The 26,348-nt window shown below is 32.2% G+C and overlaps 1 protein-coding gene and 1 long non-coding RNA gene across 2 annotated transcripts; one reads left to right on the forward strand and one right to left on the reverse strand.

The window, feature by feature from the left end:
- On the reverse strand, nt 1–21,782 carry LOC135136382 (uncharacterized). Its single transcript, XM_064065628.1, has 4 exons — nt 21,472–21,782; nt 690–857; nt 523–636; nt 1–470 (listed from the first exon to the last, which is right to left on the reverse strand). The coding sequence occupies exons 1-4, from the start codon at nt 21,619–21,621 to the stop codon at nt 384–386; spliced, it is 519 nt and encodes a 172-aa protein (XP_063921698.1). The 5' UTR covers nt 21,622–21,782; the 3' UTR covers nt 1–383.
- Nucleotides 7,670–8,921, forward strand: LOC135136531 (uncharacterized). The gene is made up of 2 exons (XR_010281725.1): nt 7,670–8,512; nt 8,561–8,921. It is a non-coding gene; the product is annotated as an uncharacterized LOC135136531 (long non-coding RNA).
- Nucleotides 21,783–26,348: the final 4,566 nt, after the last annotated feature.

Raw genomic sequence — 26,348 nt, forward strand, 5'->3', positions numbered from 1 at the left:
TTATAAAAACAATTATTTATTTTAAACTAAAATTTACACGATATTAGGTACATTATTATGATAAAATCTGAAAACTTAAATATACGATACGCGTTACGTACAACAACGTAATTGCCGGTGTCTCGTAAATTTGCAAAAATCCAACGTGTGACTATTAAAAACAGTGACAATTTGCAGTGAGGCCACTAGAGAAAAAACAGTTTAAACCCTAGCATACAATAAATTACTTGGTATACAAAAGTGAAGATAATATAAAACAGGTGATGAGGACGATGATCATGACTAAAATGATGTTGACTGTAACAACTTCAGGAAAAAACTTGTAAAAATTTCCTCTCGTTAACATGAGCCTAGACTACGACTTTCAGTCAGTCAATCGAACGTTAATTTGGCCTGTTGCCCCCTTTGTATTCGATGTAGAGGAGGTAGCTCCCGAAACCGTACGCTATGGCGTTGAAAATCCCGAACACCTGTCGAAACACAAAAATCAACACAGAGTCTTGGAATGTTATCAATACGTACCCCAGCCGCTATATTAGCGCCTTTGTGGTAGTTGGGCCCTCCGGGCCATATCGCCAGCTGCACGATGAAGGCGATGACGTAAGCCACCGTGCAGATGCCTGTGTTGAGCAGCTCCTGAAATGAACACACCTTGTATTTACCACCTTAAGTTTAATAAGAGTACTCACTGTGAGAATCCAGTGAATGGGCAAGGTCAGTGCCTCCCGAATGCCCAAAAGGTACACGATCACCCAAATCAACGTGCCTATGAAGGTCGTCGTGGCTACGAAGAGGAAAAAGTGGGTGCCGGAGAGGAGGGCGGGGGAGGCGAGGGCCATGCAGAGGATGCCCAATATCTGTAAAAAAAAAACAGTGGATACACAAAAATGCCGCGGTTTGTATGTGGTGTAGACTTCGTTGGGTTGCTTTTCCGATAGTGCAGCAATTATAATGTTACGGAAGTGGCGATAGTGAAAGCGATAAAAAGCAAACAACAACCAAGTGACAAGAAATATCAACGTTACTGGACAAAATGAATATGCATGAGTTGCGATCGATTAATAATAATATTATAAAAATTAATTTCCTAAAATGGTGTTAATTCCAGCGTGCACGCACTGGCATTACCATAATTAGAGTATTATAAGTACCCATCTGCCGATTTAACGTTTTACTTATTACTTGGAGAATATTTGTCATAGCTTACTGTAAATTTATACCCAAGGCCAACGCGGTTTATAGCTGTACATATGATACCTGTATGTACTTAAGCGCAATAAAAGACCCATCATCGCATTAAGTTGGGTCTCTCTAATTTTTTCGTGGCGTGTCCATTGATTAATGGAATGCCAGACAGGTTGTTAAATTCTTATGACCGCAGATATGTTCCTCGTCAAACAAATTTGCAGCTTGTTTACTATTTACATAAATAATTCTTGACGACCTTAGGATTTTTGTTTGTCCGAAAACGAAAAACGTGAATAATGGGTAAAATTAGACGCTTGGGAGGAAAGTCTGGAACCAGAAATAGCAAAATTTTGAGGAAAGTGGATTCCGGAAGTTGGACGGCGATTTTTATCTTGTTTGTTGAATTTGTTAATATTTGGGTTTATGTGACATCGGGAAAACCTTGTTCTTTGTTATCACTGTCTTTCAAATGTCATTTTGTTTAAAAAAATTGGTCGAAGGTCATTTCGACAGAACTTTCCTCGGCTCTAAAAGGAAGCCCAACAAATTTAAAACAGATTACTAACTGGAAAAATGTTTTTCGAAATATCCATAAGTCGAACAATTGAAAAATTGAATCATCGCAGTGTCGACAAATCGAGAAGTCAAAAAAATTGTAAAACCGAAAAATCGAAACATCAAAAAATTGAAAAATCAAAATAGCGAAAAATAGGAAAATTCCCAAAATTTAAATGTTGAAAAATTTTAAAAATCGAAAAACCGACTTGTCGAAAAATCGAAAAATTGAAAAATCCCAATATTTTTTGAGATATCAACAATTGCGAAATCGAAAAATTGAATAATCGAAAAGCGAAAAGTTGAAACATCGAAATTTCGATAAACCGAGAAGTCCAAAGACTGAAAAATCGAAGAATTTAAAACCGAGAAGTCGAAAATTTGAAAAATCGAGAAATCGAAACAAAAAAATTTAAAAATTCTAAAAGTAGAAACATAGAAAAATCAAAAAACTGGACATTAGAAAAATCGAGATCTCAGAAAATTGAAAAGTCAAAAAACTGAAAAATCAAGAGAAAAAAACAAGAACCGAGAAAAAATTTTAAATTTAAAAATCAAAAATTGAAAAATTGAAAAATCCCAAAATGTTTGGCTTTTCTAAAACTGAGAAATCGAAAAACTGAAAAATCGAAACACCAAAAATTTGAAAATCGAAAAGTCGAAAAATTGAAAGATCGGGAAATCGAAACATCAAAAAATTAAAAAATTCTAAAATTGAAAAATAGATAAATCAAAGAGATCTCGAGAAATTGAAAAATCGAAAAATTTAAAAATCGAAAAACTGAAAAAGTGAGAAATTGAAAAATCGAAAATTGAAAAATCGAAATAAGTATTGAAAGATCCCAAAACTGAAAAATTGATAAATTAATAAAACGAAAAATTGAAAAATAAAAGAAAAATTGAAAAAATGGTAAAAGTCCGAAAACCGAAAATTAAAAAAAAAATCGAAAAGTCGCTAAATCAAAACTCTAAAATTCGAAACATTGGAGAACTGAAAACCTAAAAAAAATCGAGAAAAAAATTGTTCACCTTCTTGCCATTTTGTAGTACGAAAATTGCAAAATTTTTGACTTTTCTAAAATTGGGAAATCGAGAAATTGAATAATCCACACACCAAAAATTTGAAAATCGAAAAGCGAAAAGTCGAAAAATCGAAAAACCGAGAATTCGAAAAATCAAAAAACATGGAGGAATCGCAACATGAAAAGGTCGAGAAAACTAAAAGTCGAGAACTCGAAAAATCAAAATCACCCAAAATCGAAAAATCGGGAAATTGATCAATCGAAAAACCGAAACATCAAAATTTTGATAAATCAAGAAGTTCAAAAATGGAAAAACCGAAAAATTTATAATTATTGCAGTCGAAAAATGGAAAGATCGGGAAATCGAAACATCAGAAAATTTAAAAAATCTAAAAACTGAACAATAGAAGAATAGAAACTGAAGCATCAAAAATTTTAAAATCGAGAAATCAAAATAACGAAAAATCGAAAAATTGAAGAATTGAAAAATCGAAGAAAAATTGAACAATGTTAAAATTGAAAAATCGAGTAATCGTAAAATCTAAATGTTACAAAATCAAAAATCGAAAAATTAAAAAATTGAAAATCTAAAAAAGTCGAAAAATCGACAATTTAGAAACGCCAAAAATTGAAGAATCGAAAATTTGAAAAATCGAGAAATCTAGTATTTAAAAAATCCAAGAATTAAAAATCGAGAAATCGGCAAATTGAAGAATCGAAATGTGTATTGAAAAATCCAAACAGAAATATCGAAAAATTGAAAATCGAGAAATAGTGAAAAATCAAAAATGTAAAAAGTGGAAAAATCTGGGAACTGAAAACCCGAAATATCGAAAAATTGAAAATCGAGAGACTGAAAAATATAAAAATTGAGATTGATTAATGTATCAAAAAACTCTAAAATCCAAAAACTGAAATATCGAAAAATTGAGAAATCGAAGGTTTGAAAAGAGAGAGCGAGAAATCCAAAAACCGAAAATTCGAAAGATCAAGAAATCGAAACATCAAAAAATTAAAAAATTCTAAAATTGAAAAATACATAAATCAAAGAGATCTCGAGAAATTGAAGAATCGAAAAATTTAAAAATCGAAAAATTGAAAAATTGAAAAATTGAAAAATTGAAAATTGAAGAATCGAAATAAGTATTGAAAGATCCCAAAACTGAAAAATTGATAAATTGATAAAACGAAAAATTGAAAAATCAAAGAAAAATTGAAAAAATCGAAAAATCGTAAAAGTCCGAAAACCGAAAATTAAAGAAAATCGAAAAGTTGCTAAATCAAAACTCTAAAATTCGAAACATTGGACAACTGAAAACCTAAAAAAAATCGAGAAAAAAATTGTTCACCTTCTTGCCATTTTGTAGTACGAAAATTCCAAAATTTTTTACTTTTCTAAAACTGGGCAATCGAGAAATTGAGTAATCCAAACACCAAAAATTTGAAAACCGAAAAGCGAAAAGTCGAAAAATCGAAAAACCGAGAATTCGAAAAATCGAAAAATCAAAAAAACATCGAGGAATCGCAACATGAAAAGATCGAGAAAGCTAAAAATCGAGAACTCGAAAAATCAAAATCACCCAAAATCGAAAAATCGGGAAATTGATCAATCGAAAAACCGAAACATCAAAATTTTGATAAATCAAGAAGTTCAAAAATTGAAAAACCGAAAAATTTATAACCTTGCAGTCGAAAAATCTAAAAACTGAAAAATAGAAAAATCAAATAACTGAAAAATCGAAATTTCGAAAATCTGAAGAATCGAGAAATTTAAAAATCGGGAAAGCAAAATAAGGAAAAATCGAAAAATTGAAGAATCGAAATATGTATTGAAAGATCCCAAAACTGAAAAATGTAAAACTTGTAAAATCGATACATCGAAAATTGAAAAATTGAAAAAAATTGAAGAATCAAAAAATTGAAAAAAAAGTGAAGAATCAAAAAATTGAAAAATCGAGAAATCATAAAAGTCGTAGGATCGATAATGAAAAAAAAATCGAAAAAATAAAGAATTGAAAACCTAAAAGAATCGACACATCGAGAAGTCGAAAAATCGAAAATTTAAAAACGCCAAAAATTGAAGAATCGAAAATTTGAAAAATCGAGAAATCTAAACTTTAAAAAATCCAAAAATTAAAAAAAAATGTGCATTGAAAAATCAAAGAAAATTTGAAAATTCCCAATACTGAACATCAAAAAATTGAAAATCGAAAAAGAGTGAAAAATCAAAAATGTAAAAAGTCGAAAAATCAGAGTACCTACTGAAAACCCGAAAAATCGAAAATTTAGAAATTCCAAAAATTGAAAAATTGAAAAATTTTAAAATAGAAAAATTGAAAATCGAGAGACTGAAAAATATAAAAGTGGAGAAATTGAAAAATGGAAAACTGAAGAATGAAAACCTGAAAAATCCAAAAACTGAAACATCGAAAATTTAAGAAATCGAGGGTTGAAAAATCGAGAAATCCAAAAGCCGAAAATACGAAAAATTGAGAAATCGAAACATTCGTATACAATTTTTTTTTCCAAAAATTGAAAAATTCCACCATTTTTTGACATTACAAAAATTGGGAAATCGAAGAATTGAATAATCGAAACACCAAAAATTTGAAAATCGATAAGCAGAAAGTGGAAAAATTTGAAAACTGAGAATTCGAAAAATCGATATATCGAAAAATAAAAAAAAATTAAAATTGAAGTCGAAAATTGAAAACTCCCAAAATTTTTTGCCATTTCAAAAATTGTAAAATTGAAAAATTGAATAATCGAAACACCAAAAATTTGAAAACCGAAAAGTCGAAAAACCGAGAATTTGAAAAATCGATATTTCGAAAAATTAAAAAAAATTAAAATTGAAAAGTCGAAAATTGAAAAATCCCAAAATTTTTTGCCATTTCAAAAACTGCAAAACCGAAGAATTGAAAACCAAGAAGTCGAAAAATTGAGAGATCCAGAAATCGAAACATCAAAAAATTTAAAAATTCTAAAAATTGAAAAATATAAAAATCAAAGATATCTCGAAAAATTGAAAAATCAAAAAACTGGAAAATAAAAAAAATAGTTGAGAAATCGAAAAATTTTAAATTTAAAAATAGAAAATTGAAAAATTGAATAATCGAAACACCAAAAATTTGAAACTAGAAAAACGAAAAATCGAAACATCGAAAAATTAAAAAATATATTCAGGAATCGAAACATGAAAAGATCGAGAAAACGAAAAGTTGAAAAGTGGAGAACTCGAAAAACCGAAAAATCGGGAAGTTGATTAATCGAAAAACCGAAACTTCGAAATTTCGATAAACCGAGAAGTCCAAAAATTGAAAAACCGAAGAATTTAAAACCGAGAACGGAACGTCAAAAATTTTAAAAATATTAAAAATTGAAGAATTGAAAAATTTAAAAATCGAGAAATCAAAATAACGAAAAATCGAAAAATTCAGAAATTGAAAAATCTAAAAATTGAAGAATCGAAATAAGAATAAGAATTGAAAGATCCCAAACCTGTGAAAAGGAAAAACTGATAAATTGATAAATCGAAAAATTGAAAAATCGAAGACAAATTGAATAACTGAAAGATTAAAAAATTGAAAAATCGAAATTAAAAAAAATCGAAAATTGCAAAATCAAAAAATTTAAAAAATCGAAAAATTGGAGAATTGGAAACCTAAAAAAATCGAGAAATCGAGAAGTCGAAAAATTGAAAAAATTCAAGAACTGAAAATTTGAAAAATTTAAAATTCAAAAAATCGTTAATGAAAAATCGATAAATCGAAAAATCGACAAATTGGAGAATCAAAAGTGTATCGAAGAAAAATGGAAAAATTGAAAAAACGAGAAATAGTATAAGTCGAAAAATCGAAAATTAAAAAAAAATCGGAAAATTGCAAAATTATAAATCTAAAAAATCCAAAAATTGGAGAATTGGAATCGAGAAAACGAAAAATCGACAAACTGGGGAATCGAAATATGTATTGAAAAATCCAAACCACGATAAATCGAAAAACTGAAAAACCAAAGAAGTATTGAAAAATCCCTATACTGAAACATCGAAAAGTTGAGAAATCGGAGAATTGAAAAATCAAGAAAATGTGAAAAATCAAAAATCTAAAAAGTCGAAAAACTCGAGAACTGAAAACCTGAAAAAGCGAGAAATTGAAAACTTGAAATTCCAGAAATTGGAAATATAAACATTCTTTTTTTTTACACGATCATATACACAATCATGTTTTGCCTTCTTTTTTTATTAGATTCATTAATTTTTTGAAACATCCTGCATACAATTCAAAAAAATCAAAAATATTACTAAAGCGCAAACAATGTTGCATTTCGAAGCACATCCTTAACAAATATTAGTTTAATAATTTCGGCGACGGCCTCACGATACGGTAAACAAACGACAGACAGACGGAAACGGGAGACCTACTTTTCCATATTCTAGGACGTATAAAATAGCATAAATATCCGCTAGTTTAAACACAAAATTTAAGCATCTGGTATGTGTTTATTGACGAAAAATTTGCCACAAAAAAGAGAAATATGGAACGAAATTTATTACATTTGACAAGGAGAAAATTTAAAGTACCTAGTCATCACGACACGAAATCACGATTAAAACGTTTTGTGAAAATTACCAGGGAATCATTGTGTGAAACTGATAACAAAATCTTAGACAATCTCATTGTTTTGGCAAATATTTATTTTCACGCATTTTGCTCTCGTTGTTTGAGATTTGTAATCTTCGAGTACTGTTTATTTATAGTTTGATTGTTTCCTTATTGTATTTAGTTTCACCTTTCTAAATATATATTTTTTGTTCCAAGCAATATATGGACCTTTTCTTGATATTTAAGTCGAGTGGTACTTTCTTCACTTAATAAACTTCCTGGGGTAAAATTAAAAAAACCCAGTAAGAAAAAATGTGACCATAACAATTTCATTCTCCTCCTCCAGCGGTAGTAGAAAGGTGTGTTCACTGATATTCCACTCTAACCCAAGCTCTCTATTCCAGATGTGTTGGTACTCATCAAGAATCTCATTCATGCCGCTTTTACTTCGAAGAGCCACTTTTGAACCATCCAATTTTATTGTCTGATCTCAATCGCCTAAGTCCGATTTTTTTTTTTAGTTTCTCCGATGTGAACCACGTCCTCAAGTACCGCTCGTTGCATTTTAGAACGCTTGCCCAAAAAAAGCGCAAAGCCGATAAAGTCTGGACATATTAGGTTTTGAACCTGCATTCCACATTCCACCGTTACGTCAGAACACAGTTATTATTTTGAAAACTTCGCTTACAACGTACCGATCTAAGGCAGCTCGAAGAAGTGGTCAACCTTCAGAGGAATAATTATGCAAAGTGGTAAAATGTGTTTCGTCAGCAGGAACATGGATGACAGTAATAATAATCTTTTGACTGGAAAATTTTCAAATTCGAGTACTAAAACTAGTGCCATTTTGGGTACAACGTTTACGGTTGGCGCAAAAGTACCCCGTACCTAAAAACGCACCGTCATCCCGTTAGCCGGCACCCGGTCACTTGGTCACTTTACGACTGGAATTAATAATTCTAATAACGGTACTACCAGAAGACGTTCGTCGGAACCGCCTGCTCGACTTGCAGAAAGCAAATTTAACTAACAGTACCGATCCTGACACCTCTATTATCTTAATTATTTGCGAATCGAGTGGTACCTGAAGCAGTACCAGCGTCTTAGTATGGGTGTCACGAGTATATGTGTAACAGTTTATGGGTAAGTACTAAGTATCATCCCATGGTCGAGGTGGATGACCCCCATCAGATTGCAGGTGCGGCACTCTCGTTACGCTAGCAGTACTAGTCGGAAGTTGCATTGTAATAACGAACGGAAACACCATCTAACAGTCTGTAACGATTCATGGTCCAGACGTTCGTTCTTAGTTTTCGACTAATCGAGTGGGTTGGTGGTACCAATGGTACCATATATGGCAGGAGTTTTTGCGTTGTGTCACTACTGCCTCCACTATTGACACCTACTGACTACTACGGCGTAGGACGTGCATAAATTGAAGGTCGTGAATGGAGGATGCACTAGGCGCTAAGAAGGCGGTGTGAAATTCACCCACGCTCGAGTCACGTCGGTCCTAACAATTATTTTGGAAAAATAAAACGTTCTTGTTTCACAGATGTGTTTTTATTTTCGTATCGGTAGTAGGAGTAAACGTGCGAGAATTAGAATGGAACAAGCACATGCTGTTCTTCACAAAACAGAAACAAATGTGAAAAGGCAGGATGCCAAATTGTGTCATGGAGGATTATGTACACTGAAATTATAGCGGGCCACCGGTTTTGGCAAGATCTAATAAGATTTAGGAACTTAATGCTTTTCAAACATAAATCTCGAGATTAGGTAGGAGTGATGACGGAAATAAAATTCGAGATAAAAAATAATCTTGTTTCTATATGGATCCTTTGTTATTCTTAGTGTCAATTCATCGCGGTTGCACACAAGTGTGACCTTGACGCGATCAATCAGAGCCGAGTCTTCCACAAATGTTGTATGTTATAATTAGAATTTTATTTTAACGTGGGCGCCCGATTTAAGTATGAGTCTTCAATGAATCGGGGCAAAGCTATTAAGAAGTTTTTCGTTCTCTCATCAATAATTTAGTTAACTTGGGTGATAATTAATAGCGACGCGACCGTGAACCGCACGCAAATGTTTTGAGCCTATGGGCGGATCGTTTTTGCCTGCCCTCACCGAAGAAGGCAGTCCAAATCCTTCAAGGGCAGAATTTGTAGGTAGGCTCAAACTACAACGAAATTTACATTTTACTCTATAAAATTTTATTGACAGTAACGGGACGGACGGACAATGGTTACATTTGGTAAGAAATATTTATGGCTCACGCCAGTTCTCTCGAATTTGTCGGAGAAGATTTAGCAGGTAGTTGTTCCCATAAAATAATGGTCACTTTCGTTCGTGAGTAACAATGGCCCGGACAGGAATTATTTTGCTTTCTAACATCTTTCGACCAATTGTTCCGTATAAAAAATTTCATCACTTTTTTAAAATACTCTTAAATGTTCATAATAAATAAATAAAAAAAAAAAACGATATTGTCGTTGAGTGACAAGTAATTGGCATAATAATAAAAACGTGCCATTTTTGTTAACTGATATTTTTTTCATAAATGTCGCAAAATTATTAAATTTGTCTAATCATCCCCACCAATAATGTGATGACGTCCCTTCAAATTTATGCATAGTAAATGGGTTTTAAATTGTATACAGTAACATAGTCCTACACATGTAGTTTATGACTCCTTGTTGAATTTTTATCCGAAACGTCCAGATTTATTATATATAATTTATTTGCTTATCCCCTCTAAAAAATTTATGACGTCACCTCAGAATAAATCCTATCTTAAATGTATAAAATATGATGAGTTTTATACTTGTGATTTATCACTGCATTAATATTTTTTAGATTTGGTTATACAGGGTGTCTCAAAAAAGTTCATGACTGATTCAATTTATTTTATTTAATATTATTTATATTATTATGAAGAAATCAAGAATAGCAAAACTGAATACTTTGAAATATTGTAGATGTTTTGAAGTTTTTGTAAGCAACAATATTTGATTAATCAAATATGCGCAAAATCAAAAATCGGAAAAACTGAAATTCACTGATGCAAAAAACAGAAAATCGAAAAATACAAATCGTAAAAATCGAAAATCTAAAAATGGCTAATCAAAAAATCGAAAATTCAATGAAATCAAATACCTAGGTCGATCGAAAAGTGGAAATTCACAAACCTCAAAAATCGAAAATTGAAAAACGGAAAAACCAAAAAATCGAAAAGTCAAAAATTTGTAATACTGAAAATTAAAAAAATCAAAAACAAAAATTAAAAAAAATGGAAATTAAAATAATCAAAATATATAAAGTAGAAAAAATTGCAAAGCCTAAAAACTGAAGCGAACAGAAAAATCTTAAGCAAAAATTGGAAAAACAAAAATTCGAAAAATCTAAAATCGCAGAAGTGGAAAATCAAAAATCTGAATAAAGAAACTTGGAAATTCTGAAAATTGGAAAACTGAAAACCAAAAAATCGGAAAGAAACAAAATTGAAGTCTAAAAGGTGAGAACGGAAAAATTGAAAAACCGAAAATTCTAAAAATCGACAATGGACAAATTGAAAATCGCAATTTAAATTGAAAAATTGAACATAGAAAAATCGATGAATTGAAAAATCGAAAATTCGACTACTCAAATTTTCTAAAAATCGAAAAATCATAAAACCGAAATATCCAAAATTCTAATGGTCGAAAGTCTGAAACCTGAAAATCGAAAATTCTGAAAAGCGGAAAATAGAATATCGAAAAATTTAAAAGAAAGAAAATTGAAGTCTAAAAACCGAAGAATGGAAAAATTAAAAATCAAAAATTCGAAAAATCAAAACCGAAAAGTTCAAAGATTTAAAAAGGAAAATCGAAAAATCAAAAATCTGAAAATTGAAACTCGAAAATTCGGAAAATCGAAAAGTCAAAAAATTGAAGTCTAAAAGCTGAAGAATGGAAAACTGAACAATCGAAAATTCGAAAATCAAATATCGAAAAATCGAAAATTTGATGAATCAGATATGCGAAAAACAAAAAATCGAAAATACAAAACTGAAAAATCGAAAATCTAGAAGTGGAAAAACCGAAAATCGAAAATTCAATGAATATAATACGTAGGTCGATCGAAAAACCGGAAATTCACAAATCTGAAAAATCGGAAATTTGCAAGATTCAAAAACCGAAAATTGAAAAATCAAAAAACCGAAAAATGGAAAATTCAAAAATCGAAAAGTAGGAAAACAGAAAATTCGAAAATTCATAATATTGAAAACTCTAAAAGTCGACAATTCAAAAATCGAAAAGTAAACAAATTTCAAAGCCTAAAAAGTGACGAACAGAAAAATCGAAAACTCGTAAAATCATAAAGTGGAAACTCGAAAACTGAAAATTGAAAAATCGGAGATTGGAAAATCGAAATATCGAGAATCGACAAATTAAAAAACCGAAAAATCGAAAAATTAAAAAATCGGAAATCGAAAAATCAAAAAAAAAAACGAAAATTCAAAAATCGAATAATCCGAAACTAAAATAATAGAAAAGTGGAAAAGTAAAAATTGCAAAGTCTAAAACTGACGAACAGAAAAATCGAAAAATTAAAAAAAATCGAAAAATATCTAAAAATGGAAAAATCGAAATGCTCAAAAATCGAAAATTCGATTAATCAATATTCTAAAAATCGAAAAAACGGACACAAATCCACAAATCTGAAAAATCGAAAATCGAAATATCGAGACTCGAAAAATTAAAAAACCGAAAAATTGAAAAATCCCAAATCGAAAAATGAAAAAACCAAAAATTCAATAATCGAAAAATGGAAAAATAAAACAAATCGCAGAACCATAAAAACTGAAACAAACAGAAAAATCGAAAAACCACAAAATCTGAAAAACGAAAATCGAAAAATCGCAAATCGAAAAATCGTAAAATCAGAAAATGGAAAATCGAATACTCGAAAATTGAAAAATAAAAAAACCGAAAAATCGAAAAATTTAATGATTAATGAAAAATCGAAAAATCGAGAATAGAAGAATTAAAAAACCGGAAAATTGAAAAATCGGAAATCGAAGAATTAAAAACGTAAAATCGAAAATTCAAAAATCAAAAAAATCGGAAAGTAAAATATAATCGAAAAATGCAAAAAAATTGCAGCAAAGTCTAAAAACTGACCAACAGAAAAATCAACAAATCGAAAAACGGAAAAACCGAAAACTCGAAAATTCAAAATACCGCAAATTTGAAAAATCAGAAAATGCGAAACTAAAAAAATCGAAAAGTTGATAGAAAAATGGAAACTGAAAAATCTAATTAGATGAAACGGTTGGTCGAAAAGACGAAAAATCGAAAATCGAAGTGATCTTTTTTTGAGACAGCCTGTATAAGTAAATCTAAAAAATATTACTGCAATGATAAATCACAGGTACTGACTCATCATATCAAATTTTGCCATGACGTCATGCATTTTTTGGCGAAGATAAGCAAATACATTTTGATCGTGGCTTGGAAAGCATTCTTCGACTTTCGTTCCATTTCAAACGACCCAAGAGAGACAGCAGTAAAGGATAACAAATGGAACGGATAAAATAAAGCGTCAACCATGATTGATAAACTTTAAACCAAAATTATGAAGTTTATAAACTGAACATTTAACCTAAAACTAATAGCACATCACAGATATTGCAAAAAAAATTGGGCTCAGGTTCCAACTAATTGACAAGATTTCAAAGTATTCAGTTTTGCAATTCTTGATTTCTTCAATAAAATAAATTTACTCAGTCATTATTTTTTTGAGTCACCCTGTATGTATAAACAAATCCAAAAAATATAAACGGAATGGTAAATCACAAGTATAGACTCATCGTATTATGAACACTTTAGATAGGGTATTTATAAAATGAAAACTAATTCAGAGTAAGAATTTGGTCAACACGTAAATGTGGTTGTAGTTTGAGCCTACCTACAAATTCTGCCCTTGGACGATTTGTACCGCCTCCTACCGGCAAAATGATCCGCCCATAGGCTCAAAACATTTGCGTGCGATTGTACGTAGAAAGCCATGCCGCTGTAACGTGATGTAAAGTTTTGTAAGTAAATAGTAATAATGTTTATATTTAATTGCGACGCTACGAATAATCAACAATCTCCGTCTGTAAAGTACAAAGTATGTGAATTCCCATCAAATCATCCCATCTCTGACTTTATCTCACAATTAGATAATAAACACATACACGTCTTTGTCAACACAGAACTAGTGGACGTAATTATGGAAACACACCGTTAAAAACATGCACATGGAAGGTCACCAACAACATCATTGTGTGTGACGTGGCGCTTAAGAATGGCCAACTCCCATTGTTAATAGGTCCAGTGGATGCAGATACATAAAAATGCCGCGGCTTTATGTGACGAATCAAGCGCCTGACGTCAGTTATGACTATGAGAATGCATCGATTCGCTGCACAAATTTAGCAGAAACGTTGATGCCATCGTCCGAAATAGTATAGTCGCGCTAGCTTTTAAGGCGGCGCCCCAGGTGGCAGTGAAAACGCCGATTTTGTCCAAAAGTGGAGGAAAAAGCGCGGCTTTCACGTCTCGCCGGATGTGGGTCGTAGAAAATGTGGTCGATATGTGAGTTTTTGCGAATCACAGTTGACCTTAAAAATGCGATTAGTTGAATGAAAGTAAAAATGAGAAAAAGAAAAGTGTTGGTGGACGAGTCAATGGTAATTGTGGATGTACCAATTCTGCGACCATGTGTCGATTCAATAAAAGTTAACTGCTCGAGTATGAATTTATTTTTAGTGTTGTGTTAGTAGGAGAGGAGGTAGAGCGGAAATGTTGAGGATTTCGCAAGTATTGTTTGTGGGATAGGAATAAGAAAATTAATTTCAAGATCAAAGTATAAATTTCACATGAAATAATTCGGTGTGTATTTATAAGTTTTAGCTAAATAAACCGAGGGATTTTTTAATAGCGGCGAGTCCGAGATGTGTGTGAAATCTGGTCCAGATAACGCACACCGGTATTTAAAAAAAGAAGTGGTATTTCCTGTGCAATACTGGGTTGAGTGTTTATGGGCGGAGTTGCAACAGCGACTCATTAACGAGCTAATCAATATTAAAACGCTGTACAACGCTGCGAATGTACAAATAAATAATAAATGCTGCGGATCGTAAAGTCGTCGATATTTAAAAACATAACAATATGGTTATGAAGCGCAAATCAGTGCATTGGTGGGTTTTCTTTCGGCCGAAAGATCTAGAAATCGTTCTCTGGAGGTTATTCAAAACGAGGTTTAGGGACATATGGAGATAAATTCATCATCAGTTCACGGAATATGGTGCCATAGGTGTCCGATTCCTCCAGGAAGCCTCTTAATAACTTTAATATAATTCTAGTCACTTTTCTGCTTAACTGGTTTAAATGTGTGCTTGAATCCCTTTTTGTTGTAGTTTCTTTGATGATCATCCTGGTCCTTTCCCTTTTCCTGTTGTTTAAAAAATGAATCACAAGTCCAGTATTTACTGGATTATAACTTGTAAGATGGAACCACGTTGATTTCGTTAAGGTCGATTTATAAACTTACTGGTACATTTTTGCAAGGAAATATGAATTTTGCAATTATGGGGTGGAGCCTAATTGCAAAATCGATATTTCCTTATTCAAATTTTCCATGTGTTAAATTTCATGTTGTGGAAAGAAGTGTACACATATTAAAACAAAACGGCAAAGTGTAAGCCCGCCCACCCACCCTATCTCATTTGTAATGATTTTTTTTATTGGCTGTTAACCACGGGGGCAGAGCTTAACTGCAAAATACTTATTTCTTTACAAGAAATTAAAAACATCTTTTTAAGTATCTGTTGTTCAAAGAACACTATGCATATTAAGAAAAAAAGGCAGAAGATAAAACCCCGCCCACCCACCCGATCTCAATTGTGATGACCTTTTTTATTCTTCTAAACCTAAAACACGTTTAAAATGGTAAATTTTTGTAAAGAAATTGGATTTTCCCATTAGGCTCCGCCCCTAAGAGTGCCAACGAATGAAAACTTCATTAACATTTAGATCAGTGCAGGTATGGGTGGGGCTTAATCTTCAATTTTTTCTTAATATACATGGTATTCTTTAAATAACACGATACTCAAAAACATGGTAATTTTTTGTAGAGAAATAAGGATTTTGCAGTTAACCTCCGTCCCATTTGCCCACGATGAATAAAAAAATCATCGCAATTGCGATAGGGTGGGTGGGCGGGGCATATATTTTGCCTTTTTTTTTAATATACATAGTCGTCTTTTCAGAACAAGAAAATTAAAACAAGTTTAAAATAGTAAATTATTGTCGACAAATATGGATCTTGCAATTAAGCCCCGCCCCTCCATCTGACAACGAATAAACAATTCATCACGATTACTGAGAACTGAGATCCAGGCGGGTATAGGCGGGGCCTAATTTTTGGCTTTATTTTTTCTAAATATACTATTCTTTGAACAATACGAGACTCAACAACATGTTTTTAATATCTTGTAGAGGAATAAGGATTTTGCAGTTAAGCTCCGCCTTCTTGGCTCACGACAAATAAAAAAAAAATCATCACAATTTAGATGGGGCGGGTGGGTGGGGCTACATTTTGCCTTTTTTTTTAATATGTGCATCATCTTTTCACAACAAGAAACTTAAAACATGTTTAAAATGGTAAATTTGTGATAAGAAGTCTGCACATATTAAAACATAAAAGCAAAATGTTAGCCCGCCCACCCGCCCTATCTCAATTGTGATGATTTTTTTTATTCGCCGTGACTCAAAGGGGCGGAGCTTAACTGCAAAATACTTACTTATTTCTAAGAAATTAAAAACGTGTTTTTGAGTATCGTGTTGTTGAAAGAATACAATGTATATTAAGAAAAACAGGCAAAACATATAACCCGCCCACCCACCCCATCTCAATTGTGATGATTTTTTGTATACTTAGAAACTCAAAACACATTTAAAATGGTAATTTTTTGTAAAGAAATTGGATATTGCAATTAGGCTCCGCCCCTTGGTCTGCTAACAAATGAAAACTTCATCATTATTTAGATCAGAGCAGGTATAGGTGGAGCTTAATAATGTACATAGTATTCTTTGAATAACACGATACGCAAAAACATGTCTTACATGATAATATCTTGTAGAAAAATAAGAAGGATTTTGCAATTAAATTCCGTTCCTCTGGCTCTCTACCATTAAAAAAATCATCACAATTGAGATAGGGTGGGTGGGTGGGGCTTATATTTATCCTTTTCTCTTAATATACGTAGTCGTCTTTTCAGAACAAGAAATTTAAAACATATTTAAAATGGTAAATTTGTATAGGAAACTATCGATTTTGCAATTACGCTCCGCCCCTCAGCTTACAACGAATAAAAGAAAAATCATCAGAATTGAGACAGGGCGGGTGGGCGGGGCTTATATTATGCCCTTTTTCCTAATATACATAGCTATTTTTTCACAACAAAAAACTTAAAACATGGTTAAAGTGGTACATTTTTGCAAGGAAATATGGATTTTGCAATTATTGGGCGGAGCCTAATTGCAAAATCGATATTTCCTTATACAAATTTTCCATTTTAAATATGTTTAAGTTTCATCTTGCGAAAAAAAGTCTACACATATTCAAACAAAAAGGCAAAATGTAGGCCCGCCCACCCACCCTCCCTCAATTGTGATGATTTTTTTAATTCGCCCTGAACTAGAGGGGCAAAGGTTAACTGCAAAATATTTTTTCTTTACAAGAAATTAAAAATATGCTTTTGAGTATCGTTAATTAAAGAATACTTTGTACATTAAGAAAAAACAGGCAAAATATAAAACCCCGCCCACCCACCCCATCCTAATTGTGATGAATTTTTTTATTCTTAGATACTTAAAATACATTTAAAATGGTAATTTTTTGTAAGGAAATTGGGTTTTGCAATTAGGCTCCACCTCTAGATCTGCCAACGAATGAAAATTTCATCATTATTTAGATCAGGACAGGTATAGGTGGAGCGTAATAATATACATAGTATTCTTTGAATAACGCGATTACTTAAGAACATATTTCACATGGTAATTTCTCGTAGAAAAATACGGATTTTACAAATATGCTCTGCCCCTCAGCTTACGACGAATAAAAAAAAATCATCAGAATTGAGACAGGGCGGGTGGGCGGGGCTTATATTATGCCTTGTTTTCCTAATATACATAGATATTTTTTCACAACAAGAAACTTAGAACATGGTTAAAATCGTACATTTTTGCAAGGAAATATGGATTTTGCAATTATTGGGCGGAGCCTAATTGCAAAATCTATATTTCCTTATACAAATTTTCCATTTTAAATATGTTTTAAGATTCATCTTGCGAAAACAAGTCTACACATATTCAAACGAAAAGGCAAAATGTAGGCCCGCCCACCCGCCCTATCTCAATTGTGATGATTTTTTTTTTATTCAGCGTGAACCAAGGGGGCGAATTTTAACTGCAAAACACTTATTTCTTTAGAAGAAATTAAAAACATTTTTTGAGTGTCGTGTAATTAAAGAATACTATGTACATTAAGAAAAAACAGACAAAATATAAACTCCCGCCCACCCAGCCCATCCTGATTGTGATGATTTTTTTTAATCTTAGAAACTTAAAACACGTTTAAAATGGCAATTTTTTGTAAGGAAATTGAATTTTGCAATTAGGCTCCGCCTCTAGATCTCCCAACGAATGAAAATTTCATCATTATTTAAATCAGGACAGGTATAGGTGGAGCTTAATAATGTACGTAGTATTCTTTGAATAACACGATTACTTAAGAACATATTTCACATGGTAATTTCTAGGAGAAAAATAAGTATTTTACAATTAAGCTCCACCCCTGAGCTTACAACGAATAAAAAAAATCTTTACAATTAGGCTCCGCCTCTAGGTCTGCCAACGAATGAAAATTTCATCATTATTTTGATCAGGACAGGTATAGGTGGAGCTTAATAGTATACATAGTATTCTTTGATAACACGTTTACTTAAGAACATATTTCATGTGGTAATTTCTAGGGGAAAAATAAGTATTTTACAATTAAGCTCCACCCCTGAGCTTACGACGAATAAAAAAAAAATCATCAGAATTGCGACAGGGTGGGTGGGCGGGATTTTCTTATACTTTGTTTTCCTAATATATACTAAGTGCAAAAAAAATCCGAAAAGATTTTCAAAAAAATTATTATTCTATCCAAGTGTTCGGATTTTTTTTGCACTTAGTATACATAGCTATTTTTTCACAACAAGAAACTTGGAACACGGTTAAAATAGTACATTTTTGCAAGGAAATATGAATTTTGCAATTATGGAGTGGAGCCTAATAGCAAAATCCATATTTCCTTTCTCAAATCTTCCATTTTAAACATGTTTGAAGTTTCATCTTGTGAAAAGAAGTCTACAGACATTAAAATAAAAAGGCAAAATGTAGGCCCGCCCCCCCGCCCCATCTCGTTTGTGATGATTTTTTTTATTGGCCGTGAACCAAGGGTGTAGAGCTTAACCGCAAAATACTTCTTTATAAGAAATTAAAAACATGTTTTTGAGTGTCGTATTGTTCAAACAATACTATATATATTAAGAAAAAAAAGCAAAATATAAACCCCGCCCACCCACCCCATCTCATTTCTGACGATTTTTTTAATCTTAGAAATTTTGTAAGGAAATTGGATTTTGCAATTATGCAAGTATGAGTGGGATTTAATTTTTGGCTTTAATCTTTTCTTAATATACATAGTTTGAATAACTTGAAACAGACGTTTAAAAAAATCATAACAATTGAGATAGGGTGGGTGGGCGGGGCTTATATTTTGCCTTTTTTGCTTAAAAAGAAACTTAAAACGTGTTTACGATGGTAAATTCTTGTAGACAAATATGGATCTTGCAATTAAGCCCCGCCCCTTGATCTGACAACGAATGAAATATTCATCACAATTGAGAATTGAGATCGGGGTGGGTATGGGGGGGAGGAAATCTTTGGCTTTACTTTTTTCTTAATATATGTACAAATAAGGATTTTGCAGTTGAGCTCCGGCTTCGTGGCTCACGATGAATAAAAAAAATCATCACAATTGAGATAGGGTGGGTGGGCGGGGCATATATTTTAATTGATGAAGAACAAAGAAACAAAGGAAAAGTGTTGGCAAATTACCACTTAAAAAGGTTATTAAGCAATCACGGAGTCTAATAAAACGAAATTTGGTATAATAAAAACCCAATTCGTTTTCTTTCAAAAAAGATTGGATAATAAATTTTATATTTATTCATTTGGTGTAATTGTTCCAAAACGGATTTTATATTTGAGTAAAACTACAATTTTGATTGTTATAAGCAAATGTGCTATTGTTTATAGAGGGAATTAGCTTTAAGTGTCCATTGTGGTACGTAAGTACAACTAAATGAAGTCGATAAGATTTTTAGAAGTAACTAGCCACAATTCCAATCGATTATCGTTTAATACAAACTCAGTACTGAAAGTTGCATTGATTGCTCATCCTCGACGTTTTCATGTGAGAATTTTTAGTACAGTAGTCTAACTGAACTGAAGCACACTAACGAAATTAATTATCTCAGAGACAATTAAACCGAGTGATAGCTCCTTTAATTGAGTTCTGCCAATTCCTCCGCATTTTTTCCTTGCGGTAACTTTCAGTTGGATGATCCCCTTTGAAGTGAAAAGTAGAACGAATCGATTTAATCATTCCACAACAAATTCAATTATTTATTTTTCTCGGTAGTCTTAACTTCGTCCATTTGGTTGATGATTTCGGAACGACGAATGTGGCCTATCATTAATGTATAAATGAAACGTGATTAGTAAACTAGTTCAAGACGACGTAGCAAATCATTTTTAAATAATTCATAGCGATCGATGCCGAGTGACCTATCTCGTTGACAAGAATCTAATCCCGGTATTATTTTCATTCTGGCTGCTGCTGCACAAGAGGCGCTTGGACTCTCTCCAAAACCCCGAAATAGAATACTACAATACCGTGTCTTTCCGCTTAATTAGAACGCGCTAAATCGCATTAAAACAGTCAAACATGAACAAGGACCAAATAATTAGACGAATTTACAAATCTTTTCGACTTCACCAAACAGGTGAAGGTTATTAATAATTTTATCGATAACATCTGCGTTTTAAACAGACTTTTCCATGCCACCGTTTTCTCACTCAAATATTTATCGAGATAACAACGCGTCGCGAAAAAACGACAATTTTAGGTTATTGCCACGTGACCTATCGACGTTTTAATTGCGTCTAGAACACGCTGTATACCACTTGACCCTCAAGGTAATTACAATTAGCATTTGCTCATACTTGACTCATCCTCCTGAAAAACAAAAGAATGACGGGAGGAAACGGCCCGTGTGTGCACTTATTGTTTTTTCTCCCCGCTGCGTACACAACTTTCACTAACATTTACATATTTATTCGGAAACGCGCAGAGACGCCGATTTCGAAAGAGCGATGAGCACCGTAGCTTTTCGTGCTCTAGATGAACAGATAACCAAACAATGTGACGCGAAAAGTAACACTTCAGGTACGAAGTAGCGGAAGCAAGTGGTAGAAAAAGAACCCGAAATCCGGTTCTGTCGCCAAAAACGCCGTTTTCATGGATGGAAAGTCGACGCGGAAGTGCGCTGGGTGCCAAAAGGGAACGAAGCGAGCGCAGCGAGCAGAGATATTTGCAGCAGTGCTGTCATGCTTACGATATCCGCAAGTGTTAAATCGATTAGCACATACTGTTGTTGTAATATTTTGTTGAATTGTTTGTAAATACTGTGTGATAATGTCGCTTTTACCCATTTCTGAAATATGTATACCCGATCCGCGCGTCTAATAAAATCTCGATCCGACCCGTCCCTGGCGGTAAAAATAAAATAATCCCGTCCTTCGACCAGCCCACTTGGAACTCGTCGCCGTGACAAGTCCGAAGAATTCAGAAAGGAATTGAGCGGGTTTTGGTGACATTTGAGTCGCGATTGACCAAAACGGAATCGCGGAAGAGCGATTTAAATTTAGAAAGCTGTTTCGAAAATTCCGGAGACTTACTAGTTCGACGAGTTTAATGATTCCGGGGGTGGTTTTGAAGTAATCCAAATTGATTTTAATCCAAGATAGGGGCTGTTCACTAGTTTGGGGTTTGTTGGCGGCATTGTTGTTGGGTGCTTCTTGCACGTTCACTACCGTTTCTGTCATCATTAGACAGAATGTGGATTTTCTCAAGGTTTTCTTTTAACACCTGTTAACACCGCACCAGCACAACAATTTCTAGTTAGAATCCAAGTTGGCGCGCCGCGATCGCTCGACTATCAGAGAATATCGTGAAGGTGGGGCAACGCGATCGGCGGAACTAGGTCTCGGCACAGGTCTCGGGCTGTCTTGCTGTCAACGAATAGGTAGGAAAACGCTGTTGCATCTCAAGGTTGATGCGAGCGTGGAAAACTCCAGAAGTGCAGCGGTTGTTAAAAATAACGACGGGTTTTAATTGTACCCTAAATTGATTTATAATTGGCTTGGGTAGGTGGGCTCGATTGGAGTAAAAACCCAATTAAAAAAATTACGTTCCGAACTGTTATCATTTTGCACCAAAATTTCGATGCATACCAACGTGATTGTTGATTTTTGCTGCTTGAAAACAAGTCTGATGTTCCGGTTGAAAATCTCATAACGGTGTAGGTAGGCAACCCAAAATACAGCTGGTGTTTCACCTCTGTGTCATTTCTCTGGTAATCGATGTTTTTGTGGAACTTTTCTACGTAGCTATAACATAGTTTAGCTTTACTTTGTTTTTCAGAATTTCTTAGTCACGCGACACCCATGGATTTGTGGGTGTTGGGCGTGTGGGTGGAAGAAGGTGTTTCTCGGAATATCTTTGACGATGTTGGGTTTAATTAAAAATTCCCAAAAATGGGTACGCTGGACCGGGATGACTTTTGTGTTTTTATTTTTCGTTCGAGAATTTTCTCCGCTCTGGTTTTAAAATGTTTCAATCTCCTTTTTTTAGTGTTTTTGCACCCTTCCTCTCTGATTCTTCCTCCTTTCTTCCGTTCCTTCTAAACCCTGTCTCTCTTTTCCTTTTTCTTCCTCCGTACTTTCTTCGTTTTTTCCCTTGTTCTTCTTTCATTATTACATATATTTTCTCCTTTTTTTTCCTCTCTCTTTTTCTCTTTTATTCGCTCCCCCTTCTTCATCTCCATCACTTTTCCTTTATTTTCTTCCCATTGTTCCCTCCCGGTTTGTTTATTGCTCGTTTACTTTTATTGCTCGATCTCATTCTCCGTCTGTTTTCTCTCCCTTCATCCCTTTTCTGCACCTTCCTTGTTTCAGTCGTCCCGTCTTCGTTTTCTCTCTCTTCCTTCCGCTCTCTCTCTCCTCCCTCTAATCTTTGTTCTACTTGTTCTTTTTACTTTCTTTCTTCGTCTCTCTTTTTAAATTCCCGAGCGCTAGCTAAGGGAGTATTGTAATAGGGTCCATTCGACGAATAGATGCTTTTAGGTTTTCTCGACGTTTTGTGACCCCTAGAGTACGAAAAAGTAGGTCCCCATTTCCGTCTGTCTGTCTGTTTGTCTGTCGGTTGTGTTAGTTTTTATATGTGTGTTAGAAATATGATTTTGAATGAAATTTTGATGAAATTTTTTCTCTTTTACTCCTGCACTTGTGGTTTATGAATCCGTGTTGAGTTTTTACTCTATACATCCTGATTTTTGTGTAAAAACATTTTACAATTTAACGTTGAAAATTATAATTTTTTTACTTCTCGATTTTCGAATTTTTGATATTCATATATTTTAAATCTTGTTACTTCAAGAATTTTCGATTTCTTGATTTTTCAATTTTTTTATTTTTAGAATTCAGGTAGATTTCTTCGATTTTCCGAAGTTTCGAATTTTAGATTTTTGGATATTCGATTTCTTGAATTTCCAATTTTCTTTTTGCGATTTTTCAATTTTTCGAATTTTGATTTTTCGAATTTGCAGTTTTTCCATTCTACAATTTTTCGACTTTTCAATTTCCCGATTTTTCAATATTTCAGTTTTCAATTTTTATTTTTTCAAATTTTGTATTTTCTTCAATCTTTCGATTTTTAGTTTCTTTTTTACTTTTCAGTTTTTTCAATTTTTCGATTTGCCGATGTTTCGAGTTTTAGATTTTTACATATCCGATTTCTTCAATTTCCGATTTTTCTTTTTTAGATTTTTGAAATTTCGAATTTTCGATTTTGCAGTTTTCCCATTCATAAGTTTTTCGACTGTTAAATTTCCCGATTTTTCATTATTTCGATTTTTAACTTTTTTACTATTCAGTTTTTTAATTTCTCGATTTTTCAATTTTTAGACTTTCCAGTAGATTTCATCCATTTTTCGAAGTTTCGAATTTTTAAATTTTGGAAATTCGATTTCTTTAATTTCCGATTTTTGGTTTTCGAATTTTCGATTTTGCAGTTTTTCCATTCTTCAGTTTTTGGCCTTTTCAATGTCCCGATTTTTCAATATTTCGATTTTCGTTTTTTGGTTTTTCGATTTTTAAATTTTTTAACTTTTCGGTTTTTTAGTTTCTCGATTTTTCAATTTTTTGATTTTTAGACTTTCCGGTAGATTTCTTCGATTTTCCGAAGTTTCGAATTTTAAATTTTTCGATAACCGATTTTGCAGTTTTTCCACTCTTCAGTTTTTGGATTTTTCAATTTCCCGATTTTTCGAAATTTGGAATTTCGATTTTTATTTTTTCCAATTTTCGAATTTTCAATGTTTCCATTCTTCAATTTTTCGTTGTTTAAATTTTTTTACTTTATGAGTTTTTTAATTTCTCGATTTTTCAATTTTTTTATTTTTAGACTTTCCGGTAGATTTCTTTGATTTTCCGAAGTTTCGAATTTGACATTTTTGGATATGCGATTTCTTGAATTTCCGATTTTCTTTTTTTCGATTTTTCGATTTTCGATTTTTCGAGTTTACGAATTTGCAATTTTTTCAGTTTTTAGACTTTTTAGTTCCCGGATTTTTCAATTATTGGGTTTTTGATTTTTGGACGAGTCCATTCTTCAATTTTTCGATTTTTCCAATTTTTTACTTCTCGAGTTCTCGATTTTCGAATTTTCTATATTCATATTTTAAATCTTGTGACTTTCAAACTTTTCGTTTTGTTGATTTTTCAGTTTTTTGATTTTTAGACTTTTTGGTAGATTTCTTCGATTTTTCGAAGTTTCGAATTTCAGATTTTTGGATAATCGATTTCTTGAATCTCCGATTTTTTTTTCGAATTTTCGATTTTGCAATTTTTCCATTTTTCAGTTTTAGACTTTTCAATTTCCGAAGTTTTAATATTTGGATTTTCGATTTTTGTTTTTACGAATTTTCGATTTTTGAGTGTGACCATTCTTAAATTTTTCGATTTTTCCATTTTTTACTTCCCCATTTTTTAACTTCTCGAGTTCTCGTTTTTCGAATTTTCTATATTCATATTTTAAATTTTGTTACTTTAAGACTTGTCGATTTGTTGGTTTTTCAATTTTTTGATTTTCAGACTTTCCGGTAGATTTCTTCAATTTTTCAAAGTTTCGAATTTCACATTTTTGTATATGCGATTTCTTGAATATCCGATTTTCCTTTTTTTGATTTTTCGATTTTTCGATTTTCGATTTTTCGAGTTTACAATTTTGCAATTTTTCCATTCTTTAATTTTTAGGCTTTTTAGTTCCCGGATTTTTCAATATTTGGATTTTTGTTTTTTGAAGTTTTGATTTTTGAGTGAGTCCATTCTTCAATTTTTTAATTTTTCCAATTTTTAACTTCCCGATTTTTTAACTTCTCGAGTTCTCGATTTTCGAATTTTCTGTATTCATATTTTAAATCTTGTAATTTCAAGATTTTTCGATTTGTTGATTTTTCAATTTTTTCATTTTTAGACTTTCGGTAGATTTCTTCGATTTTCCGAAGTTTCGAATTTTAACTCTTTGGATATTCGATTTCTTGTATTTCCAACTTATCTTTTTTAGATTTTTGAATTTTCGAATTTTCGAATTTGCAGTTTTTCCATTCTTCAGTTTGTAGACTTTTAATTTCCCGATTTCTCAATATGCGGATTTTTGATTTTTGTTTTTTCCAATTTTCGATTTTTCAGTGTTTCGATTGTTAAATTTTTCGATTTTTCCATTTTTTGATTTTTAGACTTTCGGGTAGATTTTTTCGATTTTCCGAAGTTTCGAAATTTAGAATTTTGGATATCCGATTTCTTGAATTTCCGATTTTTCTTTTTTCAATTTTTGATTTTTCTAATTTTCAATTTAGCAGTTTTTCCATTCTTCAGTTTTTAGACTTTTCAATTTCCCCAATTTTTAATACATATTTCGAATTTCTATGTTTGTTTTTTCGAATTTTCGATTTTCAGTGTTTCCTTTCTTTAATTTTTCAATTTTTTAATTTTTAGACTTTCCGGTAGATTTCTTGGATTTTCCGAAGTTTCGAATTTTAGATTTTTCAATATCCGATTTCTTGAATTTTTCGATTTTTGTTTTTTCGAATTTTCGATTTTACAGTTTTTCCATTCTTCAGTTTGTAGACTTTTCAATTTCCCGATTTCTCAATATGTGGATTTTTGATTTTTGTTTCTTCCAATTTTCGATTTTTCAGTGTTTCGATTGTTCAATTTTTCGATTTTTTAATTTCTCGATTTTTCCATTTTTTTTATTTTTAGACTTTCGGGTAGATTTTTTCGATTTTCGAAGTTTCGAATTTTAGAATTTTGGATATCCGATTTCTTGAATTTCCGATTTTTCTTTTTTCAATTTTTGATTTTTCCAATTTTCGATTTAGCAGTTTTTCCATTCTTCAGTTTTTAGACTTTTCAATTTCCCGAATTTTCAATCCATATTTCGAATTTCGATTTTTGTTTTTTCGAATTTTCGATTTTTCAGTGTTTCCTTTCAT

Source organism: Zophobas morio, unplaced genomic scaffold, assembly GCF_036711695.1.
Source record: "Zophobas morio isolate AGI-343-1 ecotype UQ-CSIRO unplaced genomic scaffold, CSIRO_AGI_Zmor_V1 ptg000026l, whole genome shotgun sequence".
In the NCBI taxonomy this organism is placed as follows: Eukaryota; Metazoa; Arthropoda; class Insecta; order Coleoptera; family Tenebrionidae; genus Zophobas; species Zophobas morio.

Coding starts and splice junctions, on each gene's coding strand:
- LOC135136382 (XM_064065628.1), bottom strand. CDS start 21,621: ATGATGACAGAAACGGTAGTGAACGTGCAAGAAGCACCCAACAACAAT. Junction 858..21,471: donor TCATTAAACTCGTCGAACTA/GTAAGTCTCCGG, acceptor TTTTTTTTACAG/ATATTGGGCATCCTCTGCAT. Junction 471..522: donor GCGCTAATATAGCGGCTGGG/GTACGTATTGAT, acceptor GTGTTTCGACAG/GTGTTCGGGATTTTCAACGC.